This window comes from Bemisia tabaci, chromosome 8, assembly GCF_918797505.1.
Source record: "Bemisia tabaci chromosome 8, PGI_BMITA_v3".
NCBI lineage: Eukaryota > Metazoa > Arthropoda > Insecta > Hemiptera > Aleyrodidae > Bemisia > Bemisia tabaci.
Window position 1 is genome coordinate 31,403,429 of NC_092800.1, and position 18,729 is coordinate 31,422,157.

At 34.8% G+C, this 18,729-nt stretch overlaps 1 protein-coding gene across 1 annotated transcript; it reads right to left on the reverse strand.

Moving 5' to 3' along the window:
• Positions 1–27: 27 nt before the first annotated feature.
• LOC109034974 (kinesin-like protein 68D) lies at positions 28–18,254 on the reverse strand. Its single transcript, XM_019048416.2, has 17 exons — positions 18,028–18,254; positions 16,962–17,112; positions 15,878–16,070; positions 15,436–15,509; positions 14,465–14,575; positions 13,424–13,548; positions 12,760–12,895; positions 11,012–11,164; positions 10,231–10,387; positions 9,320–9,452; positions 8,534–8,724; positions 7,786–7,959; positions 6,411–6,608; positions 5,599–5,822; positions 4,212–4,443; positions 3,571–3,737; positions 28–2,698 (listed from the first exon to the last, which is right to left on the reverse strand). Exons 3-17 carry the CDS (start codon positions 15,932–15,934, stop codon positions 2,617–2,619), a joined length of 2,214 nt encoding a protein of 737 aa, XP_018903961.1. The 5' UTR covers positions 15,935–16,070; positions 16,962–17,112; positions 18,028–18,254; the 3' UTR covers positions 28–2,616.
• Between the last annotated feature and the right edge of the window lie 475 nt (positions 18,255–18,729).

An 18,729-nucleotide genomic window follows, 5' to 3' on the forward strand; every position in this document is an offset into this window, starting at 1 on the left:
GTTAAAGAGGAGGAATTAGAATCGAAATAGGTTAAAAAACTAATAACATTTTATTCCGTATGTGAAGGAAATAGAACAAAAAAATCATTCTAAATGAACTGCATTGGTAAATAAACTTAAAAATAAGGGAGCAAAAACACAGCAAATGCAAAATAATACATAAATGCAAAAAAAGGAATTCTTGAATTCAACATTGCATAAAACATAAAATTGAAAAAAAGGAAATCAGAGTTAAAAACTTTTAGATCTTAAACATAATATCACTTGAAAAGAAACATTCATAAAGCTACTGGGTTGGAAAATAATTTTTTTATGAATTTATGACTAGAAAAAAAGAGAAAAACATAAGAGAAACTTATCATACTGGAATCCTTGAAATATGATCCTATAGAGGGTGAACGAAAACATATAATCCATACAACATAACATTTAAAATGATTTCTTGGAAACTGAAAAAACGTTAATTAAAAAATTAAAGATAAAGCAATGATCACAAGGCAATGAGGATCATTTCGCCAGTAAAATTTTTGAGCATGTATACAGTATCTGAGGATAAAAAGATTAATTTAGAAGCATGCTGGATTAAATTAAATGTTTGAAAGTTCAATGATCAATTGGGAAAACCGCAGGCACCAATTGGATTGAGTTGAGCACATCAGTCACATCTGCACTGCAGTGTTTCAAAATCTCGTCTCCTTAAATTTTTTGGAAGAGAACCAATCAACATCCCCATTCGAAGATTGTTGCCATTTTTCTTTTTCATATGAGGGTTATTTTCACAAAATTTTAAGAGAAAATATTGGTTGGTTTCCTTCTAAAAATATTAAAATAGGAGATGAGATTTTGAAAAGTGGATGTGACTGTTTTGCTTAGCTCAATCAAACTTTGGAAATTACAACATTTACAAACACAACAGATTGACCAATTGTCACCTCAAAGGCTATAGAACTCGATTTTTGAGTGAAATGGATTTGAGGTTCTGCACTCAAAGAGTGCGAGGGTGTTTCCTCAAAGAGGAAACGAAAAATTAGCTTTAATCATTGACACAATACGGCCACCACAAATAAGTTAGTAATGAATAAATCTATCAGCTGTTTTCTATTGATTTTGAATATTTTGTTTTGATATAGCTCATATGTATTTTATATAGGTGATTTGATTGAACACTAATAGTGACTTGCCCTATCTGTGAGAAAGTCTTGCTTCCCAACATGTTTGATTATTGTTGAAAGGAAAAATACAGAACCAAAATTTGAAATGTTCAACAGATAAGACAGCTTATTCAGTAAGTTAAGACTTCCATTTAAACATCATTAAAATTATCATTGAGTAACATAACACTAATTAATAGAGTTTGAAAAATTAATCAAAGCATGACTATTTTTATCAATGTGTAAAATAAAAATTCTTGTATACAAAAATTCTATTTGTATGAAAAATTTACAGAATATGGAATAAGACAATCAATGAAAGCTAGAAATTATAGACGGTTTTACCCAAGAAATATCTCACTTGTATGAAACACTTCTTCCTCAAAAATACCTCGCACAGCTAGCTTGTTTAGATTTCAACAAGTATATTGATGGATTGAAGTAAATGTAAAAAGCATAAATCTGCGCTACAATGTTGCAAAATTTTTGCTCTTAATTTACATTTTTCTAGAGAAATAAACCTGCATAATGAGCTACTAGACAAGGTCCGAACTAGAAACTATTCACACAATTTTTCTTCAAAATTATACACAGGAAACAATTCGAGCAACACAAAGTTTGGAAACCAATTTCTTAACGAGATATTAACGAGTATTTTAACATAGATCGAATGAGTTAGATTATACAGATGAAGTCATTTGTATTTTTGCTGTTTGAACGTTGTTACTTGTAAACACTTAAATCTTGATTGGGAGTTGACTGACAAACTTTCTGTTGTGAGCTTCGTTTGCCTCGTGAATCTTTGAAGAGAGGATAGGTTTGAGGATGCCTTGTCTAGAGGACTGGTAATCAAAAGTCTGTGAAATTTGCGATAATTTTTCCTTCATATAATCTTCAAAACTTTCAGGGAATAATAACCTTCAGATCTTTAATTGAAAAAACATGTCAGATCTGCATCTCCAAAAATGAAATATAACTGCAGGCTTCAATTGAGAAGAAAAGGACTGATTTTACACAGCTGCATTTCAGAAGACGCTCCAAAGCGCTACTTCCTTACCATGACGTTTCATTCTCTATCTTCAAACTCATGCTCAAATTCCATCAAAATTTGATGAAATCTATTTTTGATCAAACTGTGTCAAAACCCATCAAACTTTTAAAAGTTCAGTGTCGTATAGGTCACCAACTATCCGATGATGTACTCTGCTGAAGTGCCCTAGGAAACGGCTCAAATCAAAAACTAGTTATCCCCTCTGCGTTAAGATAAGGAAAATTATATGACTAAGATTGATAGTATGCTCTAATTAATTAGATGACTTAAGCTAGAAGGAACAGAAAAATTAATTTTTCATAATGAAGTAAACAAGAGAAAATAGTAAAACTAGAACAAATAACGAGTAACCAATGGAAATTAAAGACACAAAGAACTCGTACAACCAAACCGGCATTAGGGCGGAGGAAAGCACTATTTCTTCACCAGACCTCGGGCTTTTGGATATTTTTGTGCCCCCGCCCTTCCTTCGTTTTTTGCAATCAGGTTGCGGTTGCTGAAATGAAAAGATAACTGGATTTTAGTTCAGACAGAACACAACCCATAAAGCTATATATAAGAGCAGAGCAAATATTACCAGAAGATATTGATCCACAAGTTACTTTGATGGTTGCAAATTTTATATGTATATAAATAAAAACACTCACAGATAAATACTATATTTTTTTAAAAAAAGGAAACCTGAGGTTGGTGGGACTCATTGGTATCCGGTTTTAAGTCATTAAAAGGTTTGACAGGTTCGGCCACTGCCGGCTCAAGACAAGTGAATTTTAAGGTAGTTTGGTTTTCTGTTTTTGTATTTTTATTTCCTTGTATTCATCCTTCGTATTTTAATGAAAAGTTTTAGTTCTGTTGATGTTTTTGAGAAAAGATGACATCCTCATGATGTTCTACTTCAGATACACAACCATAAAGTTTTTTTACTACCATACATATAGAATTTCCAGTTGATAAAACATTGATACACACATTAATTCTGGTTGGTCATTGATCTTTCACACTGAAATAGAACTTTTGAATAAATATAGGTTTTTAGCGAGATCTCATGGACAGCGGCTAGCAAACGAGATGCAACTTAAACGGGAAAAAGTTTACTCATGAAAAGCAGTTAGCAAAATCCCACACTAACTGCTGCAAAAATATTTCTACACAAAATTTTAAAAACCAATAAATCCTGGAACAGACAGTTGTGCCACCTACCTGATAAGTAGACACCATGATTCTTAAAGAAGATCGAGTTCTTTTTTTATCATAAAAAGTCCTCTAATGTGGTAAAAATAACCATGACTAAAAAATCCAAACAAATAAAAAAAAAAACATATAAAGGTACGTTGACATCAATATAAAGAGGCCATAAAACAAACTTACGGATCAAAAACTCTTCCACGTGCAAACTTAGATGCATCCAAGTCCAAGTCGTCTTCTTGCAACACAGACTCAAGAACAGAGAGTAGAGCTGGCGATACAGAAGGATGGGTATAATCTTTGGTTGTTTTCTTCATCTTGTATAAATCCAGTTTCAGAATTCGATGGCCCTTGAACAAATATCAGAAATATAATGGGTCAGGTTCATAAAGAATAAAACGGTAAAAAAGGAACTACACACATACTTTTCAGAAACTCCTACTATTCGATTGACCCTTCACACTGAATACTATTTGAAAATAGATATCCTGATAATTTTCAGTTTCTCTTTTATTCTTGCTTCTTATGTTTGTCAAAATCAATGCAACACTTCATAAATTTGTATTTTTCCAATATCCTGATCAATTTGCTCCAAGGATAGCTCAGGGGTTTTTTAGAACGCTGAAATTGAATTTGATGTTAGTTTTGCATAATACTAACTCCTCTGTAAGATTACCGTTTTTTTTCCCCCAGAAAAATACCGGTTTCCCACCATTTTAAGGCCCTGATAAAGTAGTGTCAAAATAGCGAAAGGAAAAATTAAAAGGGGTTTAATTTAGATACCAGTCTTAGCAAATTAAAACGTTACAAAAGAAGAAACCTACCGGATACCTGGCATTTGAGCCAAATTCCAAAGTTTTATTGGCAAATTCAATTTTTGGCTCACAACTAGTCAACCTAGGAAGATATTCTTCTACATTATCTATTTTGTTGGTGTTTTCTTCTTTGCTCTTCCACTCTTGCTCATTGAAATCATAGAAACTGGTTTCAATCACTTTCTTCACTTCCTCTTGAGGCACGAAATTTTCTGCCACCAAATGCCACTTCTTCAGATCTCTGTAAACATAAAAGAACGCTATTCATCACTGAAATTAATATATCAAGGAACAGAGAAGAAAGGGAGGCTTATAAAAAAGTAAAAAACTTACAAAATTTGAATGATAGACATTCGAAATTCCCTGAGCTGTGGTAAACATGACTAAACTTCTGATTCTTAATTAAAGCTCTTGGGCAATTTTCCAGAAATTAGATTGTAATTAAGATGAAGTTGCGTTTGATTTGAGGGCTAAAAATGTTGTAGCTGTAGCGTTACAAGCAGATATCACGATTCTACAGCACAATTTCAAAGAAATTTGTGTTTCCTAAGAAGCAAGCACTGGCTAAACTCTCACAAACACAAGATAGGTAGTTTCCCCTTGCAACAAAGGACATACTATTTCCCCAAAAATAGTATTGTTTCATCGCAATATCCATACTATAGAAACAGAGCTAAACAAAGTAGCTTAGTTCTCCTTCACTTAATTGAATGTCGCCCTTCTTAGAATCAAAAGCAAAATCACAGAGAGCTGATCAGGTATTTTTTCCCGATTTTTAAAACATTAGACCTACATTGACCTAGGTCTCAAACAGTCTAAAACACTTTAATATTACGATGTTAAGTTCGAAAACTACATATTGCAATTGCATTTTTTAAAAATGAATGATCCTTTTTTAATTTTTTTTTGAGGGTTTCCTTGCGATTAAATTTAATTCTTTCAGTTGAGTAAAGAAAATTTACAGAAAATTTTGATAGAGAAGTTTCTTTTCTGTTGGTTAGTTTCCCTCAAAAAAATAAAACAAGAGCAGAAGAAAGAATCATGTGAACTGTTTCAGATGATGAATGAAGGCAGAACAGATGTACTGATCAAACAAAGGTTAAGCTATAGGTAAAACAGTGAGTTTTAATGATGAGGAGAAAATGCTTCAGTACGCTTTCTGCATGCGGTAGTAATCTCAAGGAGCATTAAGTAGAACTCACAATGCCTTAAGTTTTTTCTGTGCTTCTTTTTGGGCTCAAATATCAACACTGTGCTGCTACATGAAATCAAATGAGATGCCCATGTTTGTTGAATTTTACTTTTAATAATTTTAAATTTATTTACTTTTAAAAATGGTTGAAAAGTTCAAAAAAAAGTATGCGGATGGTAAAAAATAAAGAAACTTAGTCTGTACTTGGTAAGTGCTTCTTCCATAGTTTGAAGCTCAATCCTGTCTTTAGAATACTGATCGTTACAATCATTGATTTCTTGTACGATGGCTTCCAATTTTGTTTCATATTTCTTAATTTTTTTTCGTTTAATATCACATTCATTGACTAGATTGGTGTAGACTCCTCGAATCTCTTGTTCATACTCTTCCTTCTCTCGTAACATTCTTCTCATTTCCGCTTCTCTTTGCTAGAAAAAAGGGGAAAAACAGAGTTGAATTAATTATAAGAATCGGATTTCCTTTCATGCTTTTCCATAACAGAATAATTGTTCTTACAAATAAATGAACAGATTAACAGCATTGAATTTCTTCTTCTTGAAATAAAACAAATATCGAGAGGTTTGATCAGGTCAATTTGATTTTCTGAAGTTATGCAGATATTTTTCAAAGCACAAAATATTTTATGAAAAGATGCAATAAGATTATTCAAGAAATTTTACAAACTAATAGCTAGGTGAAAAAAGGCGTATCTCAATTGCAACATTTTAAAATATGCAATTGTTTCTTACTTCCTTAAAAAAAATTAATTAGAATGTTTCCTTGTAATTTTGTGCAATGTTTTCATTGCTGCAATTGGACCCAGCACTATTCTATCATCCTGATACTTTCAATGTAACTTAGGATAATGATCAAACCAACCTGAAAGGTTATGCGAAGAAGTCTTAATTAATAAATTTTGGTTGTAAAACATTGGATGTATCGGCTTAAAAATTTAAAACAGTTTTTAAATTTAAGGGTAAAATTATGATTATTTTTTAAGGATGCCTCACACTAACCTTGCACTTGTTGATTTCTGCTGTGTGTCTCTCGAGTAGTTGCTTCTGATGATTTGTATGATCAATAATATTTTTACCACCCTGAATAAGTTTTGATTCCATCATTTTTAGTTTCATTGCTAGTTCTTCTGTCACCTGTCTCTCCGCCTCAAGTTCTTTTTTCTTCTTCTCAACTTCCTCCATCATGACATATTTTTCCTAGAAACAAAATAAAATCACACGTGATATGAAGTAGGCCATTTCATCAAATGGACTACATGAAAAAGTATTTTGGAGATTTAAAATTCATTTCTATTGATATCCAACTAAGGATGACTGGATTTCCAGCTGAAATGTTTAGGTTCTTTTAATTTTGTTTTAGTCTAGTTACCCACAGGTTTTGTTTTCTGTATATTTATAGAATTTTCTTTAGCCTGTTTCAGACGATCAAAGAACAGCTCTCACAGTGTGGGGTCACGTGACCCTCAAAGATTGTCGGCCACTTTGAGAGCTCTACTTTGATTGCATGACATGGGTTTCTGCCACCGGCTGCTGAGTTGAAGTATATCTCGAACAATTACTTGAAAAATATACACATTTCAAATTTTAGGAACATAAGCCTGAGAACTCTGTTAGAGCAAAACCTCTCAGTTCAAACTTTTGAGAATTGAACTGCAGATTTTGAACAGAATATAAATTATAGGATCGAACATACCTAGTTTTTAGGATTTGACAATGAGACTGTACATTAGATACACAAACCTGACTGGGAATTGAATTGTCTTGGCTGGTTTTCCATAATTTCGAATCTACTAAGAAAGAACTGTTATGACGAAGACTGGTTGGAGTTAAAGAATCCTAGACGGAAAACCTACGAATTTAGCACCAGCTAAATCTTGTAACTATTTGGTAGATTAGCTCTTACGACCTCCTGGCCTCCATGAGCTTTTAAAATCAAAATTTCTAAGCGCCAAGTTCGAGAAAAACAGAACTGAAAAGATAATTTTTCAGCCTTTTGACACAAGTTTTCTAAAAGAGACAAGGCACTGCTGCTGTGCCAGATATATGGAGCCCACTGCTCTCAAGCAGTTGACACGAGGTTGTAAGATGCATTTCTCACTATCCGCACCATCGCACAGCAAGGGAAGAGGAACTCTCCTTGAGCACTAACATATCTTCTAGATGAAGTGCATTAAATTAGTGAAAAATTCACTTTAGAGCATCGTTTTTCCTAGATTCGCCACTTATAAAGTTCGGCTTTAAAAGCTCATTGTTCTCAGGCCGTCGTAAAACATCACATAAGATAATAAAGAGATTTAGCCAGTGCTGCGTTCCTTGGTATCTACAGGTTCCTTCATTTGATTCACCTTCTCTAGGGGTAAAAGTAAAATCTTACCGAGTCTGTCGCATCCGTAGACATAATATTTGAAATTTCTTTATTTATGTTATCGTCTTCCGCTTTACAGATGTCCTCAAAAGAGAGGCTGGTGACAGAGATAGTATCATCTTTCCTTTTTCTGGTCTTTTTAAATCCTACTGAATGTTTGGCCATTTTGTCCGCTAACATATTCTGAAAAACAGGAAGGTTAATTTAATTATAAAATCAATGACAAGACACCAAAAACCAAGAGGAGCTAGACTTTGTAACTTTGCAAGGAAAAAACTAGCAAACAAAGAAATAACTTGTTCTTCATCAACAGTTTAGTACAAGTAAGGAGAGGTACCAAATAAAAATTTGAAAAAAAGTTGTTACGAATTATGGAGGCATCTTGAGAGCTGTGGTAACATAACCCTCTCATTAAGACCGATGATTAACTGATGAGGGGCCATCTTGGAAGGCTTGCCAGTGCTCCATCTTTTTATTACCCAGTCGCCGATTTTTATTCCATCCAACCTCTCACTTTTTCCTCCAGTCGCATTTTTTTCGGCGTACTTTTATGGAGTTTTTGTTCAGATCTCATCACTTTGCTATCTTGCCTCTTCAGAGGTCTGCATCTGTTCTCTGGGGCTTTTAGCCTTTCCGGTTCCCAAATGAACCCGGCTTCTCATTTCATTATTTTTTTATGAAACTATTAATTGTGCCTGACAGTATAAGACTTTTACTGTTAGGGGGAGGGGTGTAATGTGATGCAGTATTCACTTACCTTCAATCTATTAATTTCTTCTTGATACTCTCTGATTAATGTATCTTTTGGATCTTCATTGATTCTTGGTTTGTTCTGAATATTCTTTGCGCGACTTGCATAGCGTAAAGTTGTGACCGTCTCTTCATAGTTATAACTTGCAGGACCGATGTTAGCAATCATTAGAGTTTTTGAGTTACCTCCCAAGGAATCTATGAAAAATAAAAGGAGTCTCAAATCAATATTTTACTCTTAAAATCGATGAGTCAAATTAGTTAAAAATTGGTGGTATACATGGATCCCACTTAGCAGAGGGGAACCAACTTGATTTCAGTGTTGTAAAAATCGTACATCTTCAACTTTACTTATGTTAAGAAAATGCCTGTGGTAGGAGATAATTTTTGTTCTTTTACCGAAAAGTTGTTGGTTTTAATCAGCGTCTGTGAATAGTTTTTCTTAGTGACTGACAATCAGGTCTGCCCAAAGAGAGGGGCAAGAAAACCTAATCTAAATCAACAAACAAGTTTGCAAACTATTACAAAATTTCCTTACGCATGATTTGCATTGATACAAAGCTTCCGTTTTTCAACATAAACAAATAAGGAGGACACAAATGTTTGAAATCAAACGCAAGAAAAAGTTTGCAAGATTGTTTGTTTATTTAGATTAGGTTCTCTTACGCTTCTTTCTGGGCAAACCTTGTCACCAGCGGCTAAGGAAAACTCCCCACAACCTGAACCTATCCTTACAATAATGAGTGTGATCCTTACAAACAATCCTTATAACAATCAGCAAGCTGATAAATACCTTGAAGCAGTCGAGTCAATTTTGAATCTCGGTATGGAATGTGATGTCCTTTCCCATCAACCAAAGCTGAGATAACATTGCCAAGTGCTGAGAGAGATAAATTTATTTTACTTGCCTCTTTCAAACGGCCTCCCTGTGGACAAAAATGAAAATGAGTCATTTGTTGGGGTAAATGATAACAGTGTTCGAAACTCACAGGCGCCAACGCGCCAAATGCGCCTAAGAAATCGGTCATGGCGCCTAAAAAATGAAGGCTCTACACCAACAAGGCCCCTAAAAAATTACACCCCCCCCCTAAAAAAAATCCTAATTCTTCTGTTTGGTGATTTTCGAAATTTCCCCAAGTTACAGCAACTAGTTCTGCAACTAAAACATCTTGCATCTAACATTTCACTAAATGCGCTGAGATATATAGGCAAAGAGTGAATTTGGCCCCTAAAAATCAAGCTTGATGTGCCACATGGCTCCTGAAACTCAGAGGCAAGTTTCAAACACTGAATGATATTACATTTCATTTCATTTTTTTAAATTTAATTCCTTTGTTTACTTTCAAAAGTACTTACTCAGGTTGTTGTCATACGGTCGGTCATGAGAAGAAAGTCTTGGACGGTCAGTTTTTAAATATTGACTTGGTTTAAAAATTATTGACTGGAAACTATGCTAAACCAATACTACCACTGAATTTATGCTTTCCCTTAGGAAAAAACATTTTTCCTGCAATGAACACTCAGGTCACTCAAAACAGACAGAAACAACTGAACTGACAAATCTAAAACAAATATGCACATGAATCACAAGTCAAAACTGTGCAAGAACACAGCTTAGCACAGAGCCCCATTTTTGTAGAAATTACTTTTCCTGTGTGCAAGGAGTTTGTTTTTTAAGGAGAAAAAGAACTATAAAATACTCACGCTTGATCCAGTTTTGGATTGCCGTTCACTACCAGCTAAATCTACTAAATTCAGTTTTCCGACTCGTACTTTATCTGAGGAACTATTGTCACTCATTTCAATTCTAATCATAAAGATGGCATGGGATCTAGAACTTCGTTCATTCATATCGGTTGCTCTGAAAATCAAACGAGAAGTCACTTTTTAACAGGAATGTTACTTTTTTCGTACTTCATGCTCGGCTTTTTTGGATCAGGATAGTGTATTATAGTGTAACTAACAAGTGGTATAACTTGAAATAATTGTGAATTCAGCTTCATGAAACACATGAAAAATCTTAGAAACAGAAGTGTCCTTGAAATTTCAGTAGTTTTTGTGGACTTTATATGTTGCTCTTGAATTAATGTCATTAAATAAATCAATATGATTAACCCTTCTGTGATGATAACCTGATCTATCAAAAGAATTGGTGGATATTAAACCCGAACATGTTCATTGCCTGATGAGTTCTATAATACAGGCATTCTTATAAGGTCGACAACCTTCCGAGAAATGGATTTGTTAGGTTTTGATATGGGCCGATTTGAGTGAGCAAATTTAGTACCTGATTTTCTTCAATTTCTAAACAGAATTTTTGCTAATGATTGCTTTTATTGACAAGAATAAGGTTTGATTCGGATCAAAAATTTAAGGTTCAGACAGCTCTTACTATCAGTCATATCGTGTCATCTTTTCAGTCTTTCAATGGAATGAAAAACTCTGAGTAAAAACTGCGAACTGAATGGAGGAGAGAATGACATACCCAACGGTACGATTCAAATTCCCAACGCTCATGACTCGTTCGATATCTTCAATACTGGTACAGTCTTGGGATTTGAGTCCTTTGACGTAGATTCCACAACCTGGATTCTCCCTTAACTCTAACTTCTTCTCAGGGTTCTTCACCAATAGATCTCTGGAACATTAAAATAAACAGAACTTTACTTACTGATGTAATTTCCTTATGAAGCCATTTTATCGGTAACACAAAAACATTAAGATACACATCATTATTTGCACTTGAAAAGCTTGAATATACACATAAGGCTCAAACAATGAATATTCATGGCTCAGCGGCCTGATAGTATGCAGGCCTTATAGTTGAAATTGATAGACAAATCCATAGACAAAGAAGACAAATAGAGATATAGAGGGATCCTATTGGTGGAAGCGAGAGGTTGCAATAGACAAAAAGGGTAGATGATAGACTAAATAACGGCAACCCTTGAGAGACCCTAGAGTTAGTTTATCATTTTCTCCCTTAGTCCATAGGAACCAACCATTTCAACCAATAGGATCGCTCCATACTCCCTAAGTCTTCTTTGTCTATAGCTTTGTCTATCAATTTCAACAATCAGCCCGCTGGAATGGCACAGAGAAACGACAGGAATGTGTGATCCAGCTAAAACAAGAAGAAAATTCCAACATGACTATATTGGAAAAGCGTGCCAAATAACCAAGATATTGGACACATAATATTTTGGTATTATTTGTATCAATTGGTGCTTTTTGCTAAATTTGAGAGAAAATTGATGCATGAACATTGAATGTAAATTAATTTTAAAGAATCCGTCCGATTATCTTGATTTTAAGCTGATATGCAGCATTTGAGCACAACCGCGATTTGCAGCAAACTGCCATAAATCAGCTTGAAATCCAGATAATTGGACGGAATTTGAGTGCGCTTTCATCTTAATTTCAAGATGAAACTTTTCTACACTAAAAGATAAATTTTTCAACGGCAACAGCAAAGAAATTTCGGTTTGGGTACTAGGGGTCATTAAGGAGGGATAAAGGGTGCCTCATGTTCCTACCCTCACAATGGACGGGTTGTCGGCCTCTCGTCCGTGAACAAAAGAGGTGCCGGATCGAAAAAAGTCGGGTCATCGCGTGAGAGACTGATGCGTTGCCAATTTATGGATTTTAATACTGAATACAAAGTCTCAGATTTCATGAAATGGACTATAGTAGACTTAACATCAGCACAAGGTGCTCAATGGCTAAAAAGTTGCGGCGGGAAAGAAGCTTCTAGCTTTGAGTTGTTCTAGGATAGAAAACCTTATTCGAGGTTTCTATCGAATGAAATAATACGGTTTTGACAGGAAAATATTCTTAAGGGTTTCCCCTGGCAAGTTCGTTCCGTTTTCTAAGAAATGACCATTAGGGCTTGACAGTATGACGGTTCAAAGACAAAAAAAACAGGTCCGAGGAAAAAAATATTTGGACCGCCCACTGAATAGCATGGGTTGGTCGGTGTGCTGTACTACGGTACATCCGAGTGATTTCAAAAAGCGAGCCCTACTGGCACGCTTAAAAAAAAGGGTGCAAAGGCTGGTGTAGACTTTGCAGTACATTATGATAGTGACTAAGAAAAGAAATCCTACGATTAGTCATTTAGCAAACATAGTTCTTCACTTTGGAGGTTTCAATTAAATTCCTGCATTGAATGATACTTCTAAAGGACAAAGGGTGATAATTTAAAACTCTTCCGGCAACATTTTCATAACTTACCGAATTTCTTCTTGATAAATTTCCAAATAAGATGAGCGAACCAGGAACTGAGTATTAGGCGATTTAGAGATGTGACTAAAAATATGCTCAAAAGAGTTAGGTATAATGCCCTTTGCTTTAAGGTTATCTTTGCAACCTAAAAAAACAAAAGAATAACTGGAAAAATTTTTAAGATAACAAACAAATATCCAGGTTAAAAAATTATCTTTCTGCTGGAGGAATGGACAACAAGAGACAGTACATTACGGTCCAACAAAAACCGTCATGCATGGGTTGTTATACGATAGGATTATAGTAAATGTGTGCTAAACCAAAAGGAAGAGAAGATTGTTTGGTAAAATTAGTTAAAAATCATAATGAGCATAAAAAAGTGTTAAATTCTTTCATGTGTCTTAATACATTCGGAATTTATGTATTTATGAACTTCCAGCTTCCTAGGAGTAAATGTTCAATTTTGTGGCAAAATGCCTGATTTCACCTCATAAGGCACAATTTACTCTACCTTTTCAAAGTATTGAGCAAAAAAAAAAACCAAACCAAAGGTTATCAGCTTTTAAAAGTGCCGCACAAACCAAGGTTAGCCTCAAAATTGCTGCGATCCTGGGATCGAAACTTCAGGTAGCTTGTGCACCCCAGTGCCTAAGTAAATGTGTGATTTGATTACCTTCCATGGTGTATGTTTTTCCAGTTCCAGTTTGTCCATAGGCAAAAATAGTTCCATTGAATCCCATCAAAACAGAATCTACTAATGGGCGTACCAATTCATCATAAATTGATTGCTGAGTTGACCTGTAAATGAAATTATTGAGATTTATTATTAGCTTCAGTTGCATAAAAAAGGTAAGAAATATCATAGAACCTATATACAACCTAGCTAAATGTAGGAACATACATTTTAATTCTGCCTCTTCTAGCAAAAACCTTCCTATCTCTGAATGATGTGAAAAAGATGATGCACAAAAGAAAGTAAAGAGTAAAGAAGTATTATTTTCACTTTTATCCGCTCTCTATAGACAATCTTTCTTTGAAGATATAAACATCTTTTACTTCAGGATACATTCTTAAGTAATGACTGGGAGAACTTTCCCTATTCATTTTTTTTTACATGTTTTAGAACAAGAAATGACACATTTATCATTCAATGATGCTGTAGCAAAAACACTGCCTGAGTGTTACAAATTGTGCCTCACAGGATTCTTTGAATACGCTTTTGCTGACACTGTAGCTCTGCTGGTCGCTAAATCTACATAACTTCTAATGGTGACTGCATGCAAATTTTCGATTACAAAACTTTAGGAATTGTTTAAGAACAGTGCAGAACTGCTACAGCATTCCTGCTTTTAATATTTATAGAAATAATGATAAAAAAACATCTGGTAAAAAATTAAAATAAACTTATTTTCCAAATCCAGTATGGGAAGAGTTTGTTACCTCCTGGTCAAAGTATCACATGTGCCACTTGTGTTTAGGTACTGTGTTACCAAACTTCTTAAACTCATACAATTTTTTGCAGAGAAACTAATGAACAGAATCCCTTGAAAATTTTACGCGATAATTCTTTGGTCACTGACAATAATTCCTGAAATTTTCATGAAAGTGTGTGCAAAGGCTTAAAAGAGAAAATTAAAACAATACAGAGATGTTCAGCTACGTTTTTTTCTTTGGCCGAGAGCTGAAAAATTGTTGACTACTTTCATTAACTTACTTCCAATCATGCACAGCATCAAAGGTAAAAGCTTTCTTGTTGGTTTTCATGTTATCATCTTTGGGGTTAATGATTTCTACACTCGAAGAATCTGGATAAACTTCCACGACACTGAAAATTAAAAGACAAAGATTAGTTATTATTGAATGTTGAATCTTCTTCCAAACGGGATAGGAGGCTACGGTAAAAATTTCCATTTCGCTCCCCCGCCCTTCGAACTGATTGTTTAAAAATTAAAGAGCTGTTCGACCTCCGTTGCAGAATAGGTGAACAGGGGAGTTCATAGATGGTGACAAATAAAACAGTGTTTTCAGCTGCATCTCATTGAGACACCACTATATGTAGCATGTTGATGAGTATTTTTGTCTCCTGCGAAGAGGCTACCCCTTTTTTGATTTAACGCTTACACTCCAGCAATTGACAAATTTTGTTTGGAGCTACTTAGAACTTTAAAGGGCCTTTCAAAGATTACTTGACACTGGAGGAAGGTCTGAGCTTGCATTGCAGGAGGGAATTCTAAAATTTAAGATAGAAATCATCAAGGTGGTAAATCAAGGTGGCATTGTTTCGTCCGAAATTAATCAAAAAATGTCAATTTGAGGGGGATCAAACAGAACACCATGTAATTTTTGTGGGGGATTCAGGCCTATTGCCGGTATGCTACAGAGAGGAGGGGTGAAAAAATCTGATTTTCAACATTATATACATATTAAGTGAACAGCTCCTAACTACTAATTGTTAGTGTGATGTCCCTTTTCTAATGCCACATCCTTCTCAACTGACATCATGCAAGAGTAAAATTAATCTATGCTTAAAGTCAGGTAGATTAAGTAAGGCAGCTGTTTTAGATATTGACTTGACTTTGGAGGAAAAAGATGTTTTGATGTTTGGGTGTTGAAGATCTCTGTAAAAGCAAGAATGTAAATTGTGTACTTAAAATGAAATGAAAAAAAGTAGGTATATGTACTCACTTATTGTATCCTTGTTCAACTTCTTTTTGATTCATTGGTCTGCATCGAACAACAACTTGGACACATTCTTTTTTCTGGAGGGAAAACAATTTAAAACAACATAATCTAATGAAAATGTACATATTATAATTTCCACATTATCACACTACTAGAGTCAGATTTGATTATTTAATTTTGCCTAAAACCAAATGCTATTTCAAAAACTTGATGTTGGAATCCAATAATCTACTTAAATTACTGTAAGAATTTAAGGCTCATCAGAGGAACAAAATTAAAAGAAAAATGAATGTTTATATCACGAAAGAAGTTTTTATTTCTTTTTGCCACTTTTCTAATGGTGCTACCAAAATGAAATATTCAATGAGAGGACCTTGCATGAAAACAAAAATTTTTGTGTATGAACAGGTCAAAGAAAAATATTTGCAATTAGGAATTTACTTACTGGAGTTGTTAATCTTTCAGGAGAAACAATAGATATGCTGTCTTCTTGTGAATCCATATTTTTGCTAGTGTACGTACAGAGCTCACGTCAGGAAATGATAGAAGGATTGCTATATGCTGATTTTGGGGGATATTACTTTGCTATCAAAATGATTTTTCAGTGGGAACATTCTCAAAGATATTCGCTGAGAAATCTGAAAATTAGAGAGAGTTCATGACAACTCAGATTATCTGTGTCTGCTTGAAGTAAAAAAAAAAAAAGACAATAGAATACTACTGTTGCAGTGAGTTAGTCCTGTCTGTTTCAAATTTGAAAAACACAAAGGAGTCATTTTGAGAGAAACGGGTTTAAATCTGGGCAAGATCAACTTTTTCAAAAATTCAGTAGTTAGAATATTCAATATTCACACTAAAGGCAAAATATGGGTCACTGGGTCAGTTGCATAATATATCTGGGTGCACTGTATCCAACAATTATTCTAAGTGTTACATTTCACAAAAAAACCAAAAAGTCCATTAAAAAGTTTGAAAAAATACTTTCAAGGAGAGATAAAGTTTATTCAAATCTGACCAGCCAGAGGCCGAAAGCTGTGATGACATAACTAAATTATGTCTTTGGCAGAGCTTTAGCCAATCAGTAAATGTAGACTCCCTTGCTTGCCTCTGTCAATTAAGAAATAAGAAACTGCCAAAAATATCGTTTCAAATGAGTCCAGAATATGACAACTTCAAAATCGATTTTCTCTGTCGATTTGAGTAGAGAAAAATTCCAGGAAAAGTGACTGAGGTCTCAACTCATTCAGTACTTTAAGGAAATGAATTTAAAAAGAAATAGGCTCCACTGACCCATTCAGATGATTCATAAACCTATTCTTTGAAATATTTTTGCGGTCTTCAAGTAAAAACCAGGAAGAAATTATTTTGAACTTATTTCTGGTTGCTTGAAAAGTTCAATCTGGGAGGTACGGGCAGCTTTACCTCGGTCTTTACTAGTTGTCATGGTTGAATAAGAATGCTAACAAAAATTCCTGAGTAAATACAACATGCATCATAAGTCTACAAGGACTGTTCCTTTGCTTACTTACCTGATCAGATCATCTCTCAAAATATGACTGATCGCAATCCACCAACTTCAACAGCATTTCATTTCAATTCGATCATAGTTTGACAGTCTTGAGGCAAAAAAGCGCAATACTCCCACTGGATAAGTACTCTTCAGCGAAATATTACAGGGCACTACAAAAGATTGAACAAATGATGATCAATAATTTCTGAATCTTAAAAAGCGGAACAGATCATACTGTGTCTGGTGCAATTTAGGTAAAAGACACATGAGCCTTAATTAATAAACACTGCAGATGCAAGAAGTTTCTTGTAAAATTAGGTAGCATGGTGGACTGCTTCAACTATACAACACAGAAATCTAAGTACCAGTTTATTCCCTTTGGTCCATTGAAGGCCAGGTTATGTTATTGTTGGATCGCCATTGTTAGAAAGACCAATAAGATTTTAGGGACCTGTTCTCTCAGTGATATCACAACTGTATCAGTCTGTGGGAGAGTGCCTTAAAACAAAACTGAGAGAAATAATCATGACAGGAGTAATTTATAGAATAAGTTAACATTTTCGGGAGTCACTCTAGGGGTACTTTACTGGGAAAGCGACAAGTTTCAAATTCCACAGGTATTTCATAGGAGCTCACTAGCTGCATAGAGGCAGTCAATACCTACAGAAAAATGGTGAGTGCCCTCCGCTGAGCATTTAACTTCATTCCCAGTGGAAGTACTACTTCTAATCAGCACAACATGCTCAAAATGCAGCAAACCTATCATTTTACTTGATATTAACTTTAGGGACACATCCGGCGAAAGTTCAGAGAGTGTTTGCCATCCAGTTAGGTTAGGTTCTATTACTCGTAGTTTGTCTGACTTGTCTGACGAATCATGTAGTTCGTCAAACAGCTAAACTTCATCCACACGTCCTGCTTGTCCATGCAGAGCCTTTCCAAAGGCAAAATTCGGTTAGAAGTACTGGGAAGGATACAAACTTCCTTAAATTACATCGTAATATACTCTGAGCTGTGGTAAATTTTAGGATATACTAAAAAAAAGTATATTTGAGGGTACGTACGGATTGAGAAGGCATACTTACAAACTTCAGCACAGAAAAGGGTGGAAACGAAGAACAATAGTGATGAGGAAAACCCAACTTTGAAATTATTATCAAAATAACTGAAAATTGGGAAAAGTATCAATATCCAAAACTAGGAACTGGGAGCATCGACAGAGCCTTCTGTAAAAAATTAGTTGATTTAGAACATTATTATCAGGGTTTGTTTACTAGATCAAGCCCAGTGGAGAAATACGGAATGGACATTATGATCGCGCGGAGGATTCTGGGATGGAAAGACCCCAGTCTTAGCACATGTGAACCAATGAACTATTGGTTCTCATTGATGTCAAAGCTCAAGAGCCAATGACGTGACGAGCCATTGACGTCCTTCACCTCGCAGAGCCAATCACAGTAAGACTTCTCGAATTTTGATAAGCGAACAACCCAGCAACCGGGCGGTCAGTTTCAAATCGCTACATTTTCCCAGTTATTCCACTTTTCGAACAGAAGGAATCTTAACGGCAAATTCTGAACCAGACGTTTTGATTGGTCCAGAGCGGTTCATTCCATTTATTCCGAGTTGAACCAAAATAAGCGGGAATTTCAAATAATTCCGGATATCCTGTTTACTAAATCGTTTCCGTTTCCGGTAAAACAATGTTGACAAATTTACAAAAGTTCGTTGGGTAAAACTGACAACACTGTTTTACCGGAAACGGAAACGATTTGGCAAACAGGATA

Coding starts and splice junctions, on each gene's coding strand:
- LOC109034974 (XM_019048416.2), bottom strand. CDS start 15,934: ATGGATTCACAAGAAGACAGCATATCTATTGTTTCTCCTGAAAGATTA. Junction 8,725..9,319: donor ATTGACTCGACTGCTTCAAG/GTATTTATCAGC, acceptor TATTTTTCATAG/ATTCCTTGGGAGGTAACTCA. Junction 3,738..4,211: donor GCTCAAATGCCAGGTATCCG/GTAGGTTTCTTC, acceptor TATTTGTTCAAG/GGCCATCGAATTCTGAAACT.